The following is an 18,522-nucleotide window of genomic DNA, read 5'->3' as shown; positions in this document are numbered from 1 at the left end:
TCATGGTGTGATTGTGATAACGTACAGATACCTAGAATACCTCACAATCAATTGCCGACCGTATTACCACCAGAGGGAAGCCGATACCACGATGGCCGTCAAAGAACTACACTGGACTTTATGCAAACTGGAAACCACATGTCCTGAGGCCACATTTATTGTAGCTGGGGATTTTAACAAAGCCAATTTTGGGAAAATGCTACCGAAGTTCTACCAACACATTGACTGTAGTACTCGCGCTGGGAAAACATTGGACCACTGCTACTAAACTTTTCAAAATGCCTTCAAGGCCCTCCCCCGCCCTCCATTCAGCAAATCTTATCACGACTCCATTTTGCTCCTACCTTCCTATAGGCAGAAACTCAAACAGGAAGTACCTGTCCTAAGGTCTATTCAACGCTGGTCTGACCAATTGGAATCCATGCTTCAAGATTGTTTTGATCACGCGGATTGGGATATGTTCCGGGTAGCCTCTGAGAATAACATAGACGAATACACAGATACGGTGACCAAGTTCATCAGGAAGTGTATAGGAGATGTTGTAACCACTGTGACTATTAAAACCTACCCAAACCAGAAGCTGTGGATAGATGGAAGCATTCGCGCAAAACTGAATACACGAACCACCGCATTTAACCATGGCAAGGTGACTGGGAATATGGCCGAAAACAAACAGTGTAGTTATTCCCTCCGTAAGAAAATCAAACAGGCAAAACGTCAGTACAGAGACAAAGTGGAGTCGCAATTCAACGGTTCAGACATGAGACGTATGTGGCAGGGTCTACAGACAATCACGGACTACAAAGGGAAAACCAGCCACATTCCGGACATCAATGTCTTGCTTCCGGACAAGCTAAACACGTTCTTTGCCTGCTTTGAGGATAACACAGTGCCACCGATGCAGCCCGCTACCAAGGGCTGTGGACTCTCCTTCTCCGTTGACGACGTAAGACATTTAAGCGTGTTAACCCTCGCAAAGCTGCCAGCCCAGACACCATTCCTGGGCGCGTCCTTAGAGTATGCGCAGACCAGCTGGCTGGAGTGTTTACGGACCTATTCAATCTCTCCCTATCCCCAGTCTGCTGTCCCCACTTGCTTCAAGATGTCCACCATTGTTCCTATACCCAAGAAAGCAAAGGTAACTGAACTAAATTACTATCACTTAGCACTTCTGTCATCATAAAGTGCTTTGAGAGGCTAGTTAAGGATCATATCACCTCCACCTTACCTGACACCCTAGACCCACTTCAATTTGCTTACCGCCCCAATAGATCCACAGATGATGCAATCGCCATCACACTGCCCTATCCCATCTGGACAAGAGGAATACCTATGTAAGAATGCTGTTCATTGACTATAGCTCAGCATTCAACACCATATTGCCCCCCAAGCTCATCATTAAGCTCAGGACCCTGGGTCTGAACCCTTCCCTGTGTAACTGGGTCCTGGACTTCCTGATGCCACCACCAGGGGGTGAAGGTAGGAAACAACACCTCCACTTCGATGATCCTCAACACAGGGCCCCACAAGGGTGCGTGCTCAGCCCCCTCCTGTACTTCCTGTTCACCCATGACTGCGTGGCCACGCACTCCTCCAATTCAATCATCAAGTTTGCAGATGACACAACAGTAGTAGGCCTGATTACGAGACAGCCTACAGGGAGGAGGTGAGGGCCATGGTAGAGTGGTGCCAGAAAAAAACCTCTCACTCAACGTCAACAAAACAAAGGAGCTGATCGTGGACTTCAGGAAACAGCAGAGGGAGCACGCCCGTATCCATATTGACGGGACCGCAGTGGAGAAGGTGGAAAGCGGCAAGTTCCTCCATCAAGGACATTAACCACCCGAGCCACGGCCTATTCACCCCGCTATCATCCAGAAGGCGAGGTCAGTTTTTGTGCATCAAAGCTGGGACCGAGAGACCGAAAAACAGCTTCTATCTCAAGGTCATCAGACTGTTAAATAGCCATCACTAGCTGGCTTCCACCTAGTTTCGCAACCCTGCACCTTAGAGGCTGCTGCCCTATATTCATAGACTTGGAATCACTTGCCACTTTAATAGGGGAAGACCAGTCACTTTAATAATGTTTAAATCATGTTCACATACAGCTTTACTCATCACGTATGTATATTTTGAATTATATTCTACTGTATTTTAGTCAATGCGACTCTGACATTGCTCAATCTAATATTTAGATATTTCTCAATTCCATGCTTTTACTTTTAGATGTATGTGTATTGTTGTGAATTGTTCTTAGATACTACTGCACTGTTAGGAGCTAGAAACACAAGCCATTCACTACAGTGTGTGATCAATAACATTTGATTTGATAAGGGCTGTGTTTCATGTAGGCTTACCCTGGCATGACGTTTTGTATAATTCTGTCTAGGACTAGGTGACTTTTAGCAATATATTTGCCTGTATTTACCCCCCCCCCCCTAAAAAAAATGTAAATGCTAATTAGCTGCTAATGTGGCTAACATAAATAACTACAAATGCCCTGATGATCTGGACAAGTCTACCTGTCACATTCTGACCTTTATTTCCTTTGTTTTGTCTTTATTTAGTATGGTCAGGGCATGAGTTGGGGTGGGCAGTCTATGTATGTTTTTCTATGTTGGGGTTTTGAGTTCAGCCTAGTATGGTTCTCAATCAGAGGCAGGTGTCTTTAGTTGTCTGATTGAGAATCATACCTAGGTAGCCTTTTGAGTTGTGGGTGTTTGTTTCCGTGTGAGTGTTTTGGCCACACGGTACTGTTTTGGTTTTCGTTCATGTTCACGTTTATTGTTTTGTAGTGTTCAGTTTGTCTTTTAATAAACATTATGGACACTTACCACGCTGCGCATTGGTCCTCCGATCCTTCTCGCTTCTCCTCCTCCTCAGAGGAGGAATGCTGTTACACTACCGAATCGAGGCAAATGTAAGAATCTCTGGTTTAACTACCTAATGTTAGCTAAATGTAGTAATGAATAAATTGCCAACATTTCTTTAAATTGACAATTCTGTGAGCTGTCTTGTGCAAGTTTTAAAATGACACTAACTGTTTGCAAAAGTATCAGCTAGAGATGACTTGCAGGAGCTTACAGGGATTTGTAGTTTTGCATGATGACTCGAAGTGTAATCGTGTAGATATTTTGCGTTTCTGCCGTCTAGAGTGAGTGAACGTGTGCCACACGATTGGGGACAAGAACTGTGACTTGCTTTCCTCTCCGGAGCAGGGCACCGTTGAAAGGAGTGATAACTAGAGTGGCATTAAGTGTTGAGGAGGATAAATTGAGAAGTGTGCAGAAGGACATGATACAAAGGAAGGTGTATAGGTGGAAAAAGTTGTATGTGTAAACTATAGGGGTACCCATGATGTTGGAGATCAGAGGTGTCTGGTAAGAGAAAGGCTGGTTGAGGTTGCCAGGATCAGAGTTGCACAAAAGGTGTCAGATGCTGAGGCAGTGAAGAGAAGTAGAGGAAGATGGGTCCAGGGTTAGGGTTCCTAAGAGGAGAGGGCAGAGCCAAGCACGCACTAACGAGATCCTATAGGCGCATTCTAGCACATATTTGCATATTTCCGTTATGGAAAGGGAAGGGAAAGGGGGATACCTAGTCAGTTGTACACCTGAATGCATTCAACTGAAATGTGTCATTTGCATTTAACCCAACCCCTCTGCTGCCTTAATTGACATCCAAAGCCTACTCTGTGACATGCGTGTGCAAGAACTCAATTCGCCTCATTCTAAACAACAATATTGTTTTTTTATTTGGCAAAGGGTAAAATCTTACATGACTTAGTCCACTCTGTTCGTAACATATTCTAGTTTTGGGAACAGAAAACATTATTGAGATCAAACGTTTAATTCATAAGAAAATCTGCGTAATGTTTGCCAAAATCCAACTTCTCAATCTGCCGGTCACTGGGCTTCCTCTCATTACCATATTTGGCAGTGAGTGGAAACGCCAAGCAGATGCTTCACACTTATACATCCAAGGAAATATCTGGCTCATTGTTCTGTGGCATTATCATGTCTAGCTAACCAGTTGAACCTCTGAGGTCGAACAGCAATTTTGAAACCCGATTTTACAGTATGTGTATTTGTGGGAGACATTTTTCTAAATAGCCTAATTTTCATGCCACAGTTTTTCTATCTAGAATGAGTTATTAAAATGTTGACTGATACTACAGATACACACATACCAGTATCATACATCAAGTTACCAGTATGCATGTTGATATATCAAATAAACAGAACACATAATGTATTTGTAACTTCTTTATTGTTTTGAAAATGTCCTTACAGGCGAGGTACAGTTTCAGTTGCACTGTTGTCCTTTTAGCTTTTTTTTTGGGGGGGGGGCCTTTGATGAAGGCACGACCTCCCAAAACTATTACAACAATCCTGAAGCACAATCTGGGAAAGAGAGAAGTGCAGCTTTAACTCTGACCAGTAGATTATCATTTTGTAAAGTTTGGACAACTCAGCTTCCATCATCAGTTATTCTGATGATACAGAGCCTAATTGGTATTGTTAACACTATGTTTATTCAAATAAAATATGAAAATCCACTCAAACTATTTGGGTATTTTTTTCTTTAGTCCACTGTTAATACAGCATCATGATTATGTGTACTAATGAAAAAAATATCCCTTTAAAAAGGTAGGTTGGCAAAAAGTAAACAGTACTTTGGTGAATGTCATCTGAGTTCAGAGGCATTGATTAAACATTGTAACTAAACCTATACATGGGGGGCTAAAATATGACACATTTCACATCTGAGAAATTAAATGCAAGAAAGATTTGAGACGGAGGGGATTTAAGGAAATACTGACATTTCTTGCATATTTCCAACTGGGAGTTTTGTTTTCCTACAGTAAATATCTGCAAAAATGATTGACACTGCCATCAGCAGTTCCTACATTTGCAGATACAGATGTGCAAAGAGCAATCATTCACAAAAACACTGATTTTTTTTCAACCCTACACTGGTGAAGAAATAAGCATCAAATAAATGCTGGTGATACAAAGTTAACAGTGCAGATTTTAGGATTAGGAACACACTCATGTGGTGATACTTCAGTAATTATAAAACAAAACAGAGCACATTCCCAGCATTACATAGCTTATTGCAGTTCTAAAAATGTACTTCCTAATGGAATATAAAAATGTTTTGAAAATGTCTCATGGATCTAACATCTGTACACTGCATCTTTGGTCGAAATAGACAATTATGTAATCTTAATGTCTTACAGACCCAGTGAGAAACATTTGGCACAGAACAGGATGAGAGAAGTCCTAAAATTGCTGATAATGTTGCCACAAAATCTTGTGCGCTACCTGCTGTGATTTATATTCTGTATTAGGACAAACATTGCAGATAAATAGTTCTCTAGAAATATTTTAATTTGACAGATTTATTGACAAAGGTATAAATATACTGAAAAGCATAATTATTCTGTCAAAGGTAAACTCAGCGATATGACAGATGCATAAAAGTAAACAGCATAGTGGGTCAATTTCTGCAGCAACTAAGAGTGATGAAGCGAGAGGTTCAACTTCTGTTTTGGTATCCTGGCTACCACGCTGTAAGTGTGAAGCGAACACATACCCATGCGAAGATACTGTGTGTGACTGTTAGGGTGAAGTCTTGCATCTCACTCATCTCAATATCTGCGGTGCTGCTCATGGCAACGTCATTTAGCTAAGTCTACCTTTTTAAATGGCAAATTATGTAGAAATATTGCACTTTTTAAAATAGTGCCACAAAAGGGCTTGCTCTCTCAATCAGATAATATTTTAATCTTACACCTGATATTGGTGGGACTGTACCAAATCAAGGCATTACATTCAGAGGTATATTCTACGTTGTGCAACACCGTTTCCGGCTATTCAGTATTTCCTTAGAGCACAGTGCAGTACTTTGAGGTTGCTTGGATAAATATATATTTTTTAAAGTTAGTCATGAACTCCAACCCCTTCACTATGTCACTAAAGCCAAACTGGCAATATCATTTTGGCAAAAAAGGATGAGAACGTGCACCCGTTTTCACAATTTTTACACACTCACAGTAGGATTTCCTTCATTTTCACATACTTCCTCTTATAAAAGGGCATTAAGCTAAAAGAAAATGGGTAAAAGTCCCCATCCAACCATACAGTAAGAGGCCAGTGACATGTGACTGGTAGTGAGACAGTTTCCTGGTTCCCAGAGGCCGCATTCCTGGGGCTGTGGAAAGGGGGAAGGCCAGTAGCGGTGTTGGGGGGGGATGTGGGCTGGGGTTTCTATTGGTCAGGTGGAGACAGATGGCCCGCTGTGGTTGGTCAGGTCATGTAGCGTGTGATGGCGCGCAGGGCATATAGCAGTTCTGCCTGCATCCTGGCCTCCATTAGGAGTAGGTTCACATGGACCTGGAAGGGGCATGGTGGCCAGAGGATTAGCATACCATACATACTATAACACAGTGCAGTTACCTTATATAACTGGAATGGTATGGACAGCCATTGAGCTGTAAAATGGATATGCATTTGCAGAATGTAGCACAAGGCTGTAAGAGACAAAAGACATCTCACTGAGTCGGATATGTAAACCAAGTGAGATTCTGTTGAGAAACGTTTTAATGGGGTCTGAAGGAAAATATGCTTGTACAGACATAATTACTAACTAAAGTGAATGCTACTGTCCTCATTACGTCAGGGATGAGACATTTGTTCCAGGTTGTCTTGACCGGAGCATTAAAAACAAGACAATGACCCACTTCCACGCTGCTGGTTCTAATAATAACTCCAGCTCGTCTTTCATCTCTTTCAGCCCAGTCAGATTCCAACAGGGGGCCTCTCTGCAGAACAACCAAAACACAATAACAGCATGTTCCTGCAGCCAAGAGCTTCATTTCCTCCAGCTCTGCTCAATAGTCCTAGTGTACTCATGAGCCAAAGCCTCCTGCAGAAACACAATCTAACAGCATGACCAATCCTGCCACTGAACTCTGGCCTAGTTACAAAGACATATCAGGATTCACAAGATCATTTTTGTGGCTGTTGACAGTGTAAAAAGCAAAGCAAAACGTTGTTTTTCAAAGGATACACATGTACATAAACACCATACGATTATACACTCTCACAAATACGAGCATCTGCAGTTTTCTAACCTTCTCGGAGTGGCGGAACTGCCTCCAGTAGCTGTCATACATGCGACGAGTGGTCCTCTCTGGATAACATGTTACGGTCTTTATATAGACCTTCAGACTGCGTTCCAATAGCTGATTCACCTCCCCATAGTCATAGTCATCATATCTGCAGACAGGACATCAAGCCTGGAGCATCACTTTACGGTCTGCTATGGACTACTTCAGGGCTTCAATAAACACTTACTCACTCATTTAAATATTATCATTATCACACTAACTTGATTAATACTAAGTATCCACACTTGATAGTGAATGAGAAATGTATGTGACAGAAAGGGCACTGATGCCTTACCTGATGCCATACATGCAGTGCACGTAGTTGAAGAGTGCACGTCGGAGCATGGTGGTGTCCACGTCCTCGTGACTGGCCATGTTGTAGTAGGTCAGGTCACACGCTGTCCGGAACTTGTCATCCAGCAGCAGCCCGATGTCTGAATAAAGCCTGTTGACCAGAGAGAAACCATGGTCCTCCCACGAGTAGTCCTACAGACAGAGAGAGAGCGAGTGAAGTTGTTCATGCATGACAGTGGAATTAAGATTTTCCATTATCACCCACCTGTGCTCTAAAAGTTGGTGGATTGTCTTCCCCGCGTCGAGCAAAGTCCTGGTATCCGAAGGTGGCATCTTCCACAAACTGAGACACTTTGGATGTGGGCATCACCTCATCCTCCAAATCTGCAGAGTCACAATGGAGATGGATCATAATCAGTAATCACATAATCCCTTTACTCAGTGAGAGAGAGACAACAGGAACAGGTGTGGTTGCAGTACCTCCAGAGCCCACCAATAGGCTCTCTTTCTTCTCCTTCTCGAAGCGTGTGGCCATCTCCTCCTGCGAAGCCTCATCCTCCTCTCGCTCCTCCTGCAGCCTCTTCATTCTGTCCATCAGCGCCTCCAACTCACTGACCGAGTCTGTGGTCTGAAACACACACAACACAACAGAACTCTATTATTATGACAATAGAGTTACACATACATTTCCAACACAATTCCCCCAAACACACATAGTTAAATCTCACCTCAGGGCTGCTACTGCTGAGATCTCGGTCCAGGTGATGGTCGCTGGCCAGGTCACATGTACAGTAGTTGCTGATGTAGACGGCCTGGAAGCCGTTGGTGTTTTGTGTGTCAACCTGGGGGTTGATGCCACTGCCAAACACAAAGCTGGCCAGAGCATGGAAATGGGCCAATATGACCACAGCATGGACCAGCTCTGCCAAAGACCAACTGTGCTCCCCTGTCTTCACCAAGTTCTAAAGTAGAGGGGAAGAAAAGGGTTTGGTGTGAGTTACTTTGTGTGCGTATGTGGATAAAAGTTGTGTTTTTGAATAGATACAGTATGTGCATATGTGGATAATGTACTTGAATATGTGTATGTTTTATGTATGTCTGTGTTCTAACCTGAATGTGCTCCTTGGTGATGAGCCATGGTCTGTGTGCTAGGAGCTTGTTGATCTCGTTGAGGTTCCTCAGTCTCTGAGGGACGTACTGCAGGCCCTTCAGCCAGTCCAGACACACCCCCATCCTGTAGAACTCACGCACATGCAGAGACACCAGGAAGGAACACTGGTGACGCGCTGCAGCCTGGAGAAAGAAAGAGGGGAGGCTTTCTTATCTATATTTATAGCCTACTGGGAAAACTCTTCCTTTACTGCATATACTTTGTTGTTTTCTACTGTCTAAACTATTTATATTCTTGTTCTATATACTATAGGTGTCTGGCTAGAGTGTAAACTCTCCTTCCAGACTCACATTAAGCATCTCCAATCTAAAATTAAATCTAGATTCGGCTTCCTATTTCGCAACAAAGCATCCTTCACTTATGCTGCCAAACATACCCTAGTAAAACTGACCATCCTACCGATCCTCGACTTCAGCGATGTCATTTAAAAATAGCTTCCAACACTCTACTCAACAAATTGGATGCAGTCTATCACAGTGCCATCCGTTTTGTCCCCAAAGCCCCATATACTACCCACCACTGCGACCTGTACGCTCTCGTTGGCTGGCCCTCGCTTCGTACTCGTCGCCAAACCCACTGGCTCCAGGTCATCTACAAGTCTCTTCTAGGTAAAGCTCCGCCTTATCTCGGCTCACTGGTCACCATAACAACACCCACCCGTAGCACGCGCTCCAGCAGGTATATCTCACTGGTCACCCCCAAAGCCAATTCCTCCTTTGGCCGCCTTTCCTTCCAGTTCTCTGCTGCCAATGACTGGAACGAGTTGCAAAAATCACTGAAGCTGGAGACTCATATCTCCCTCACTAGCTTTAAGCACCAGCTGTCAGAGCAGCTCACAGATCACTGCACCTGTACATAGCCCATCTGTAAATAGCCTATCCAACTACCACATCCCCATACTGTATTTATTTATTTATCTTGCTCCTTTGCACCCCAGTATCTCTACTTGCGCATTCATCTTATGCACATCTATCACTCCAGTGCTTAATTGGTATATTGTAATTGCTTCACCACCATGGCCTTACCTCCCCTCTTATCTTACCTCATTTGCACACACTGTATATAGACTTTTCCTACTGTATGTTTGTTTATTCCATTTTTGTATGTGTCAAACTGCTTTTCTTTATCTTGGCCAGGTCGCAGCTGTAAATGAGAACTTGCTCTCAACTAGCCTACCTGGTTAAATAAAGGTGAAATAAAAATAAAATAAATATTCTGGGTAGTACTGTATTTAACAGTCCTGTTTTAGTTTGCATTCACCATGTAGCTGGCTTGGCAGACTAATATAAAGCATACATTTTGCCTGTATATGCACGATCTATACTAAATTAATATTTTATATGCATGTTGTATACTGTCACTTCTAAGCATGACTTATTTTAAACTGCACATTGATGGTTTCCACATGGTTATTTGACAATGCATTGCATTCAGCTGTTCCTCCTGACATAACATGCTGTGTCGTTAAGAGTGAGGGGGCAGACTTTGGCCTAGTTGTGGGCCACATCAGGAACTGGGTGAGTTGGAGGTGTGCTGGGAGGACCCTCTGAGATGGCTGCATAACAGCTCCACAGACGGAGGTGTTGAGTGGCCAGTATGGAGGTGTTGAGTGGCCAGTATGGAGGTGTTGAGTGGCCAGTATGGAGGTGTTGAGTGGCCAGTATGGAGGTGTTGAGTGGCCAGTATGGAGGTGTTGAGTGGCCAGTATGGAGGTGTTGAGTGGCCAGTATGGAGGTGTTGAGTGGCCAGTATGGAGGTGTTGAGTGGCCGGTATGGAGGTGTTGAGTGGCCGGTATGGAGGTGTTGAGTGGCCGGTATGGAGGTGTTGAGTGGCCAGTATGCCTAGGCGCGCGCACTTCTCCCTCTCTCTCCCTCCCTCCGGAGAATCTCAGCACTGAGATGAAAGTTTAAACACCATAAAGAAAAATATAATCCGTCACTTCGGGACAGCTATTGGTTGTTAGGGAAATGGGTGAATATGGAGATGATATAAATCAGTAGAAGATGTGTTAGGTAGGTCTCCTGAGCAGGGAGGGAGAATCTAAGAGAGGACGTGTCTGTGCAGGAGACATCCTCCTCGGCTTAGCTAGACCGTTGACCTATCCTGTATCATGCAGCTTCAGGTAGAAGTTGCCTGTAGGATCAGCTTACCTTACCTATATCCTAACCTCAACCATTGCAGGGAAAAATGGCACACTATATATACTACACTTCTTTTGACGAGTTCCCAGGGCTCTGGTCAAAAGTAGTGCTCTATATAGGGAACTATGGTGCAATTTTAGACACACCCAATGATAATCTCTTGTTCATCCTACTCCGGTGTTTACCATGATGGCGATGAAGTGTCGGCAGTGGAGAGGCAAGGGGCCGTCCATCCTCAGCAGGTAGAACTGGCTGTGCAGGAAGGACTCCAGGTAGTGGGGGTGCAGTCCCATCACCTGGGTCAGGTGGTCCACATGGCCTGACGGAGAGTAGGCCTCGGCTAGGAGCTGCTCTGTGAGGGGGTCCACTTGGGACGCCTCCACAATCTGGAACCAGGAAGGAGGGATAGGGGGAAGGGGTCCGGCAGGACAGGGAAGAGAGAGGTTTGAGTTATGCAGTGTGTATTGAAATCGTGTTACAGTAAAAATGCTGCTGCTGTAATCTAAAATATGGTTTACACCTAAATTCGAGGCTAGAAGAAGATAAAGGTGGAAAGAAAGACAAAAGGGGAAAAAGTTAAGAGATTAAACAAAAGTGACAGAAAACGAGAGTGTAAGCAGGACAGGGGGAAGTATAGCCTCAAGACAGAACGAAAGCATTTTCTCACCTCTTCCTTTGGAATGAAGGCACTGGGTCCACTGGAGAAGGGTCGCGGCACTCTGACTCCTTTATCCTGAGACGAGACAAGAGCGTTAGATAAGGAAACTGGGTTAGCTAAGGAACCATAGTACACAAGGAACTTAGATGTACAACCCCACTTTAAGCACCACTTAAATGAACTCAGCCATGTTTTAAATTAAAAATTAAATTAAGTGAAAAAGAGGGCATGTACGGTGACTTCGGGAAAGTATTCAGACCCCTTGACTTTTTCCACATTGTTACATTAGCCTTGTTCTAAAATTGATTAAATTGTTTTTCCCCCCTCAATCTACACACAATACCCCATAATGACAAAGAAAAAATTTGTTAGAAATTTTCAAAATAACAAAACAGAAATATTGCATTGACGTATTCAGGCCCTTTAATCAGTACTTTGTTGAAGCACCTTTGGCAGTGATTACGGCCTCAAGTCTTCTTGGATAGGATGCTACAAGCTTGGCACACCTGTATTTGGGGATTTTCTCACATTCTTCTCTGCAGATCCTCTCAAGCTCTGTCAGGTTGGCTGGGGAGCGTCTCTGCACAGCTATTTTCAGGTCTCTCCAGAGATGTTCGATCGGGTTCAAATCCGGGCTCTGGCTGGGCCACTCAAGGACATTGAGACTTGTCCCAAAGCCACTACCGCGCTGTCTTAGCTGTGTGCTTTGGGTCATTGTCCTGTTGGAAGGTGAACCTTCGCCCCAATCTGAGGTCCTGAGTGCTCTGGAGCAGGTTGCCATCAAGGATCTCTCTGTACTTCTTTCCCTCGATCCTCACTAGTCTCCCAGTTCCTGCCGCTGAATGAAAAACATCCCCACAGCATGATGCTGCCAGCACCATGCTTCACTGTAGGGATGGTGCCAGGTTTCCTCCAGACGTGACGCCAAAGACTTCAATCTTGGTTTCATCAGACGAGAGAATCTTGTTTCTCGTGCCCGAGAGTCCTTTAGGTGCTTTTTGGCAAACTCTAAACAGGCCATCGTGTGCCTTTTGTCTGGCCATTCTATCATAAATGCCTGATTGGTGGAGTGCTGCAGAGATGGTTGTCCTTCTGGAAGGTTCTCCCATCTCCACAGAGGAACTCTGGAGCGCTGTCAGAGTGACCATCAGGTTCTTGGTCACATCCCTGACCAAGGCCCTTCTTCCCCGATTGCTCAGTTTTGGCTCCAGGAAGAGTCTTGATGGTTCCAAACTTCTTCTATTTAAGAATGATGGAGGCCACTGTGTTCTTGGGGACCTTCAATGCTGCAGAAATGTTTTGGTACTCTTCCCCAGATCTGTGCCTCGACACAATCCAGTTTCTGAGCTAGGACAATTCCTTCGACCTCATGGCTTGGTTTTTCCTCTGACATGCACTATCAACTGTGGGACCTTATATATTCGAAATCATGTCCAATCAATATAAATGACCACAGGTGGAATCCAATCAAGTTGGAGAAACATCAAGGATGATCAATGGAAACAGGATGCACCTGAGCTCAATTTCAAGTCTCATATCAAAGGATCTGAATGCTTATGTAAATAAGGTATTTATTGTTATTTTGTAAATGTGAAAAAATGTCTAACCTGTTTTTGCTTTGTCATTATGGGGTATTGCATGTAGATTGCTGAGAAAAACATTTAATTTAAGCAATTTTAGAATTAGGCTGTAATGTAACAAAATGTGGAAAAATGGAAGTGGTCTGAATACTTCCCGAATGCACTGTATAGAAGTGAGGTTTGATATGTAATGGGCAGCAGGCAAATCCAGCGGGTAAGAGCATTGAGCCAGTAACCGAAAGTACATTGGCTCAAATCGCTGAGCCGACTAGGTGAAAGATCTAACGATGTGCCCTTGAACAAGGCATCCAACCATAATTGCTCCTGTAAGTCGCTCTGGATAAGAATGTCTGCTAAGTGACTAAAATGTAACAGCCAGGCCTTTGTGCATCAATCCATTTGCTCAGAGGTAAAGTAACCCCCTCCTCTTGTAACCTTTTGAGATGAGCAAACAGCCTGTGTGCACACACATTAGCCATGGAACATTGGGATCAAGTCCTGGGCAGAGGAAAGAACGGCAGCTTTATGGTTCACATTGTCGTGTGTGTGTGTGTGCGTGCGTGAGTCTGGCATGTTAAAGTGTAGATTTATGTTAGGTTGTGTATGTCACACCTGTACATCTATTGAACTTAATGTACTGAGAGCTCTGAGGAGAGAGGGAGGTTAAAGAGATCTCTTCCCAGAGGCAGTGATGTAAAGAAACTAAGTAAAAATACTTTTAAATACTACACTGAACAAAAATAGAAACGCAACATGTAAAGTGTTGGTGCCATGTTTCATGAGCTGAAATAAAAGATCCCAGAAATTGTCCATATGCACAAAAAGTATATTTCTCTCAAATGTTTGTTTCGTACACTAGCCCCACAACTGCAGACAAATTAGTTTCATACACACGTCCAACTAGCCCCACAACCACAGACCCCACGTGTAACCACACCAGCCGAGGACTTCCACATCTGGCTTCTTCACCTGCGGGATCGTCTGAGACCAGCCACCGACAGCTGATGAAACTCTGGGTTTGCACAACCGAAGAATTTCTGCACAAACTGTCAGAAACCATCTTAGGGAAGCTCATCTGTGTGCTCACCCTTCTCACCAGGGTCTTGACCTGACAAGAGTTTGACGTCGTAACCGACTTCAGTGAGCAAATGTAATGAATTCCACGTACACTGGAGAAGGCTATTTTACACACAATTCTTAGAAACTGAAAATGTCCCAGTTCTACATGATCAAGAGACATGTTACCCATTGAGCATGTTTGGGATTCTCTGGATTGCATGTTCCAGTTTGCGCCAATATCCAGCAGCTTCTCACAGCCATTGAAGAGGAGCGAGACAGCATTCCACAGGCCTGAAATGGTGGTCACACGAGATACTGTGTGTTTCGAGAGCCGTGCGTCCTCTGAAACACAACCCAGCTTCTTGACTCAATGCCCGCTTAACCTGGAAGCCGCACCAATGTATCGGAGGAAACACAGGAGTCGCTAGTGCGTGATGGGACAAGAACGACGCTGGGCCAATTGTGCGCCTCCCCATGGGTCTCCCGGTCACGGTTGGCTGGCACAGGGCCTGGACTCGAACCAGGATCTCATTTGGCACAGCTAGCACTGCGATGCCTTAGACCACCGCGCCGCTCGGGAGGCCCCCTAACGTAAAACAACAAAAAAACGGTATCTGTGACCAAGAGATGGATATCTGTATTCCCTGTCATGTGAATTCCATAGATTAGGGCCTAATGAATTTATTTAAATTGACTGATTTCCTTATATGAACTGTAACGCAGTAAAATCTTTGAAATTGTTGCATGTTGCATTTTATATTTTTGTTCAGAAGGATAGTAAAACAAGAAAATTTGGGACATGACTAACCCTAATCCCACAAGAAGAAAGGCTATTTTAGATTTAGGGATTAGGTTTAGGGAACATAGGATTTTGAATGTGAATCAATTGTTTGGTAACTGGAAAATGTACCAGTTTCTTTAGTGAAATCACAGTTGACATATTTAGGCATGTTCTACTGACTCCAGGAGAATCCTTTTTTCAAACAATGCAAGACCAATTTATTTGGAATGGCAAACCAGATAAAGTTAAACGAGCATATTAATATAACGAACATGAGCATTAAAACGATTAAATATTAAGACATTAAACCTCTCTTAAAGCCTCCATTGTACCACAATTGTATCTACTGTAAATCCAAATAGGATTTCTAGCAAGCTACTAAGAGAGGCCCATCCTATCTTTACCTTTTTGCAGATTAAAACCTTACATTTTCGGTGGATTGACAATGGATGCCTGTTTAAAGTATCCTCCTGTTTAAATGAAGTCATACAGAGTTTTCTACAATTTCATCCTCCAGAAAAGGCAGATATAATATTACAGCAAGTAATATAGCTAAAGTCCAATATACCGATAAAGAAAAAATATATACAATTTTGAAAAAATGTACATGAAGGGTATAATATTTATGAAGGACATTGTAAACAAGAACTGTAAAATGATGTCACACAAGCTAACGACAGTGTAGGCTCAATACATATGGGGGTGGAGGAGAAAGAGTCAGAGAGACCCCTCTCTGTTCCAGTGGCATATGTCTTATTACATAACAGACCTTTGAATGTGCCTTCTGTCAACAGACAGGCAATTTCCCGTGAATTTAGCTAATTGGGTTGAAGCCCTGTGTCTCCCACTGCCACCGGTGACACACACACAGACAGACCTGCCCTGTGCTGCAGACAGGTGCAACCTGGTAGCAATCCCTCCCTCTTTCTCCCTATCCCCCTCTATTCTCCTATTCTCTCTGCCCTCTGGCCCTTTGCGTGTGATGTGTTTCTGTTGCTGGGGCAGCGTGGCTGATGCAACTACCTGAGATGATACAGAGAGATGTGGCTCAAGTGCTCCTATATATCCTGGCCTGTGCAGATCTAAAAAGAGCCTGGACCCGTCTGTCTCCATCACACAAAAAACTAATAGACAGTTGTAATTGTGGGATAAGTATTTGTTAAATAAGTAATAAAGTCGTCAAAAACAAGAATCTTACATCATAATTAAAGCTAAATTAAGTAAAATGCCAAGTGACAGTTCTCTCTCTTTCAGTAAACTCTAATTTCCAACCAATAGGGTGTCTGTTGAGAACAACCTCTATGAAACCTTTCGGGTTTTAACTTACAAAATAAAATATCTATAGTTTCTGCCTTTACCAGTATATGTATATCTGATTGAGGCATAGAGTATTTACCAGTATCTATTGGTAAATGTAGGAGGCAGACATGAAAGTGTTTTTTTTCTGTCAGTGATGTTTGTCATGAAAGGGCTGACTCTGGTGTGCATACAGACAAAGCTATCTCTAGGCATTGTAATCTGTATGTCCTCATGTTTTGTTGTTAAACCGATAACTGTGGCAACAGGGATAGGACAGAGTATTGATGCATTCATTGACTGAGAGCTGCTTTTGAAGTTCTTCAACAGAATGTTGTTTAGGCTGAAGTAGAGATTTACAAAGAAGTAGGAATTAAGAGGTGGATTTAGATACAAGTAGGGATTAACTAGAAATATACCAAAACATTTTTAGAAATGTACTTGAAATGAATATTACACTTGAAGTCAATAATAACATTTTTTTAAAGTATTCGATGACAGATTACAATCATTTTAGCATATAGGTTCATGGTATAGTTGTCAATCTATACACTCACATGCCTATACAAATATTACCACAAAATGTAAATACAAATGGTACTTCACAGTGAATCTGCAGAGAAAATGGAAGTGATGCAGTGGAAATATGATCACCATGCTAAACTAATATCAAAGGCAGTCTCTATTTGTTCTGCTAAATGTTTTTGAGTACATTAATTATGCAATGGATATGTGCCATCTGTGTGCAAAATGCAGATACATTTCTAATGAGTTTACCATTTACATGCAGTGAGTGAGTTAGAGACTATTATCAATTCCCCCCCAACTCTATTGCTATCATACTGATTGATGACCATACTGGGAATTAAATCAATGCAAATGGAACAATTTTTGCAGATTGTTGTCTGATATGTTTGAATGGAAAAACAGCCTGATTGTCATCAAAATTATCATTAACTTTCATGTTGTTCATGAACTGCAAAAAAGCCCATGACTCATGACTAAATTGTTAGATTTGAGATTATTTACAATAGGCCTAAATCTAAAGCAATTCAGGTCCTGAAGCAAATATATAGATGCTGTTGAAATACAGAATTTAATACAAACATATCAGTAAGGGAAGGATTAGACCCATGAAAAGAAATGTGCATGTCTGCTGTCTGAATCAGTAGATCTAATCAAAGCCTACTAGAGTCTATAGGCGACTTACTGTACTAGGATCTAATTGAAAACTTAATAGGGTGCAATGATATTTTATCTAAATTGGAAGGAATGACTAATCACCTTGATAAAGCATGCTATTGGTCGACTAGTAAAAATAACATTTGGAGAAATCAATCTGAAAACACCATACCTTTTTCCTTATCACCTTTTGACAGATGTTACACATGTGAAATGGGTTGGGGGAGGTGGAGTCCGCACTGAAGCTCATGCTGGCCGCCACTGTAACCGTCGTAGAAACGGTACTTTAAATAACTGTAGGCCTAATGTCACTCTCTTGCAGGTGTGGTAGTGGTGGGTTGGGGAGACCGAAGAGTTGTTATATCACGAAGCCGTTTTTCGAGAGTGGTATACGGAGGCTCTGTCTTCCCCAGTCTCGCTCACCACACAAAGCCAGGCAGTTCCGTGAGCAAACTTCTGACTTTGCTCTGCCGGAGGTGGGCACGCCCACCAGCCAATAGCGACGCACAACAGCTAGAGGGGTGTGTTTGCGAAACAACATACGCCTGCTGTCTTTAGTTAGCTATTAAAGCAATAACTTTCCACAACCCGCATCCTTTTATTAGACCCAAGACAACTAAAAAGCAACTTGAATCCGTACCAAATAAAGGAAAAAACAACATTCAGCAAAATAATACAATTTGATAACTTTTCTTTGTGTTATGATGTATAGATAAATTGCAAGTAATTTCAATTGGATATAACAGCATGGATAGAACCAGGATACAATACTCTGGTCTACAAGGTTTGTTTTAGTAATAGGCAATAAAGATTTACGTGTGTGTGTGTGTGTGTGTAAACAAACAAGATGAAAAACGAAGGCTCAGCAATTTGCAGAGCAACGCAACACAGGTCTACAGCCAGGTAGATCTTCAAGAATAAAACCATTATTTTCATCTTTATACTAAAAACTATAAATAAATACAGACATAAAGGAAGGATCCTACTTTTGTTTTTCGTGTATGGGGGCCATTGTAGTACTGGTAAGTCTTACGTGAGTCACCATACTTTCTGCTGGTATGCTGTAAATTCTCTTTAATTTGAAATGCATTATTAGTTGAGGAAGCAGAACATATTTCATACAAGTACAACATTGAGTCAGCAAACAAAGAGAGCAGCAGTGGTAACAAAACCACTCAGCTGAAATCT

General features: G+C 42.7%; 1 protein-coding gene across 1 annotated transcript; it reads right to left on the bottom strand.

The window, feature by feature from the left end:
• Positions 1–4,247: 4,247 nt before the first annotated feature.
• On the bottom strand, positions 4,248–17,782 carry LOC115105664 (sestrin-3-like). The gene is made up of 10 exons (XM_029627943.2): positions 17,507–17,782; positions 11,446–11,511; positions 10,964–11,164; positions 8,576–8,758; positions 8,194–8,427; positions 7,946–8,093; positions 7,731–7,849; positions 7,467–7,657; positions 7,136–7,280; positions 4,248–6,395 (listed from the first exon to the last, which is right to left on the bottom strand). The coding sequence occupies exons 1-10, from the start codon at positions 17,582–17,584 to the stop codon at positions 6,309–6,311; spliced, it is 1,452 nt and encodes a 483-aa protein (XP_029483803.1). The 5' UTR covers positions 17,585–17,782; the 3' UTR covers positions 4,248–6,308.
• Positions 17,783–18,522: the final 740 nt, after the last annotated feature.

Source organism: Oncorhynchus nerka, linkage group LG22, assembly GCF_034236695.1.
Source record: "Oncorhynchus nerka isolate Pitt River linkage group LG22, Oner_Uvic_2.0, whole genome shotgun sequence".
Classification (NCBI taxonomy): Eukaryota; Metazoa; Chordata; class Actinopteri; order Salmoniformes; family Salmonidae; genus Oncorhynchus; species Oncorhynchus nerka.
The sequence above is the reverse complement of the archived record's forward strand: the minus strand, read 5'-3'. Positions and strand labels throughout refer to the sequence as shown.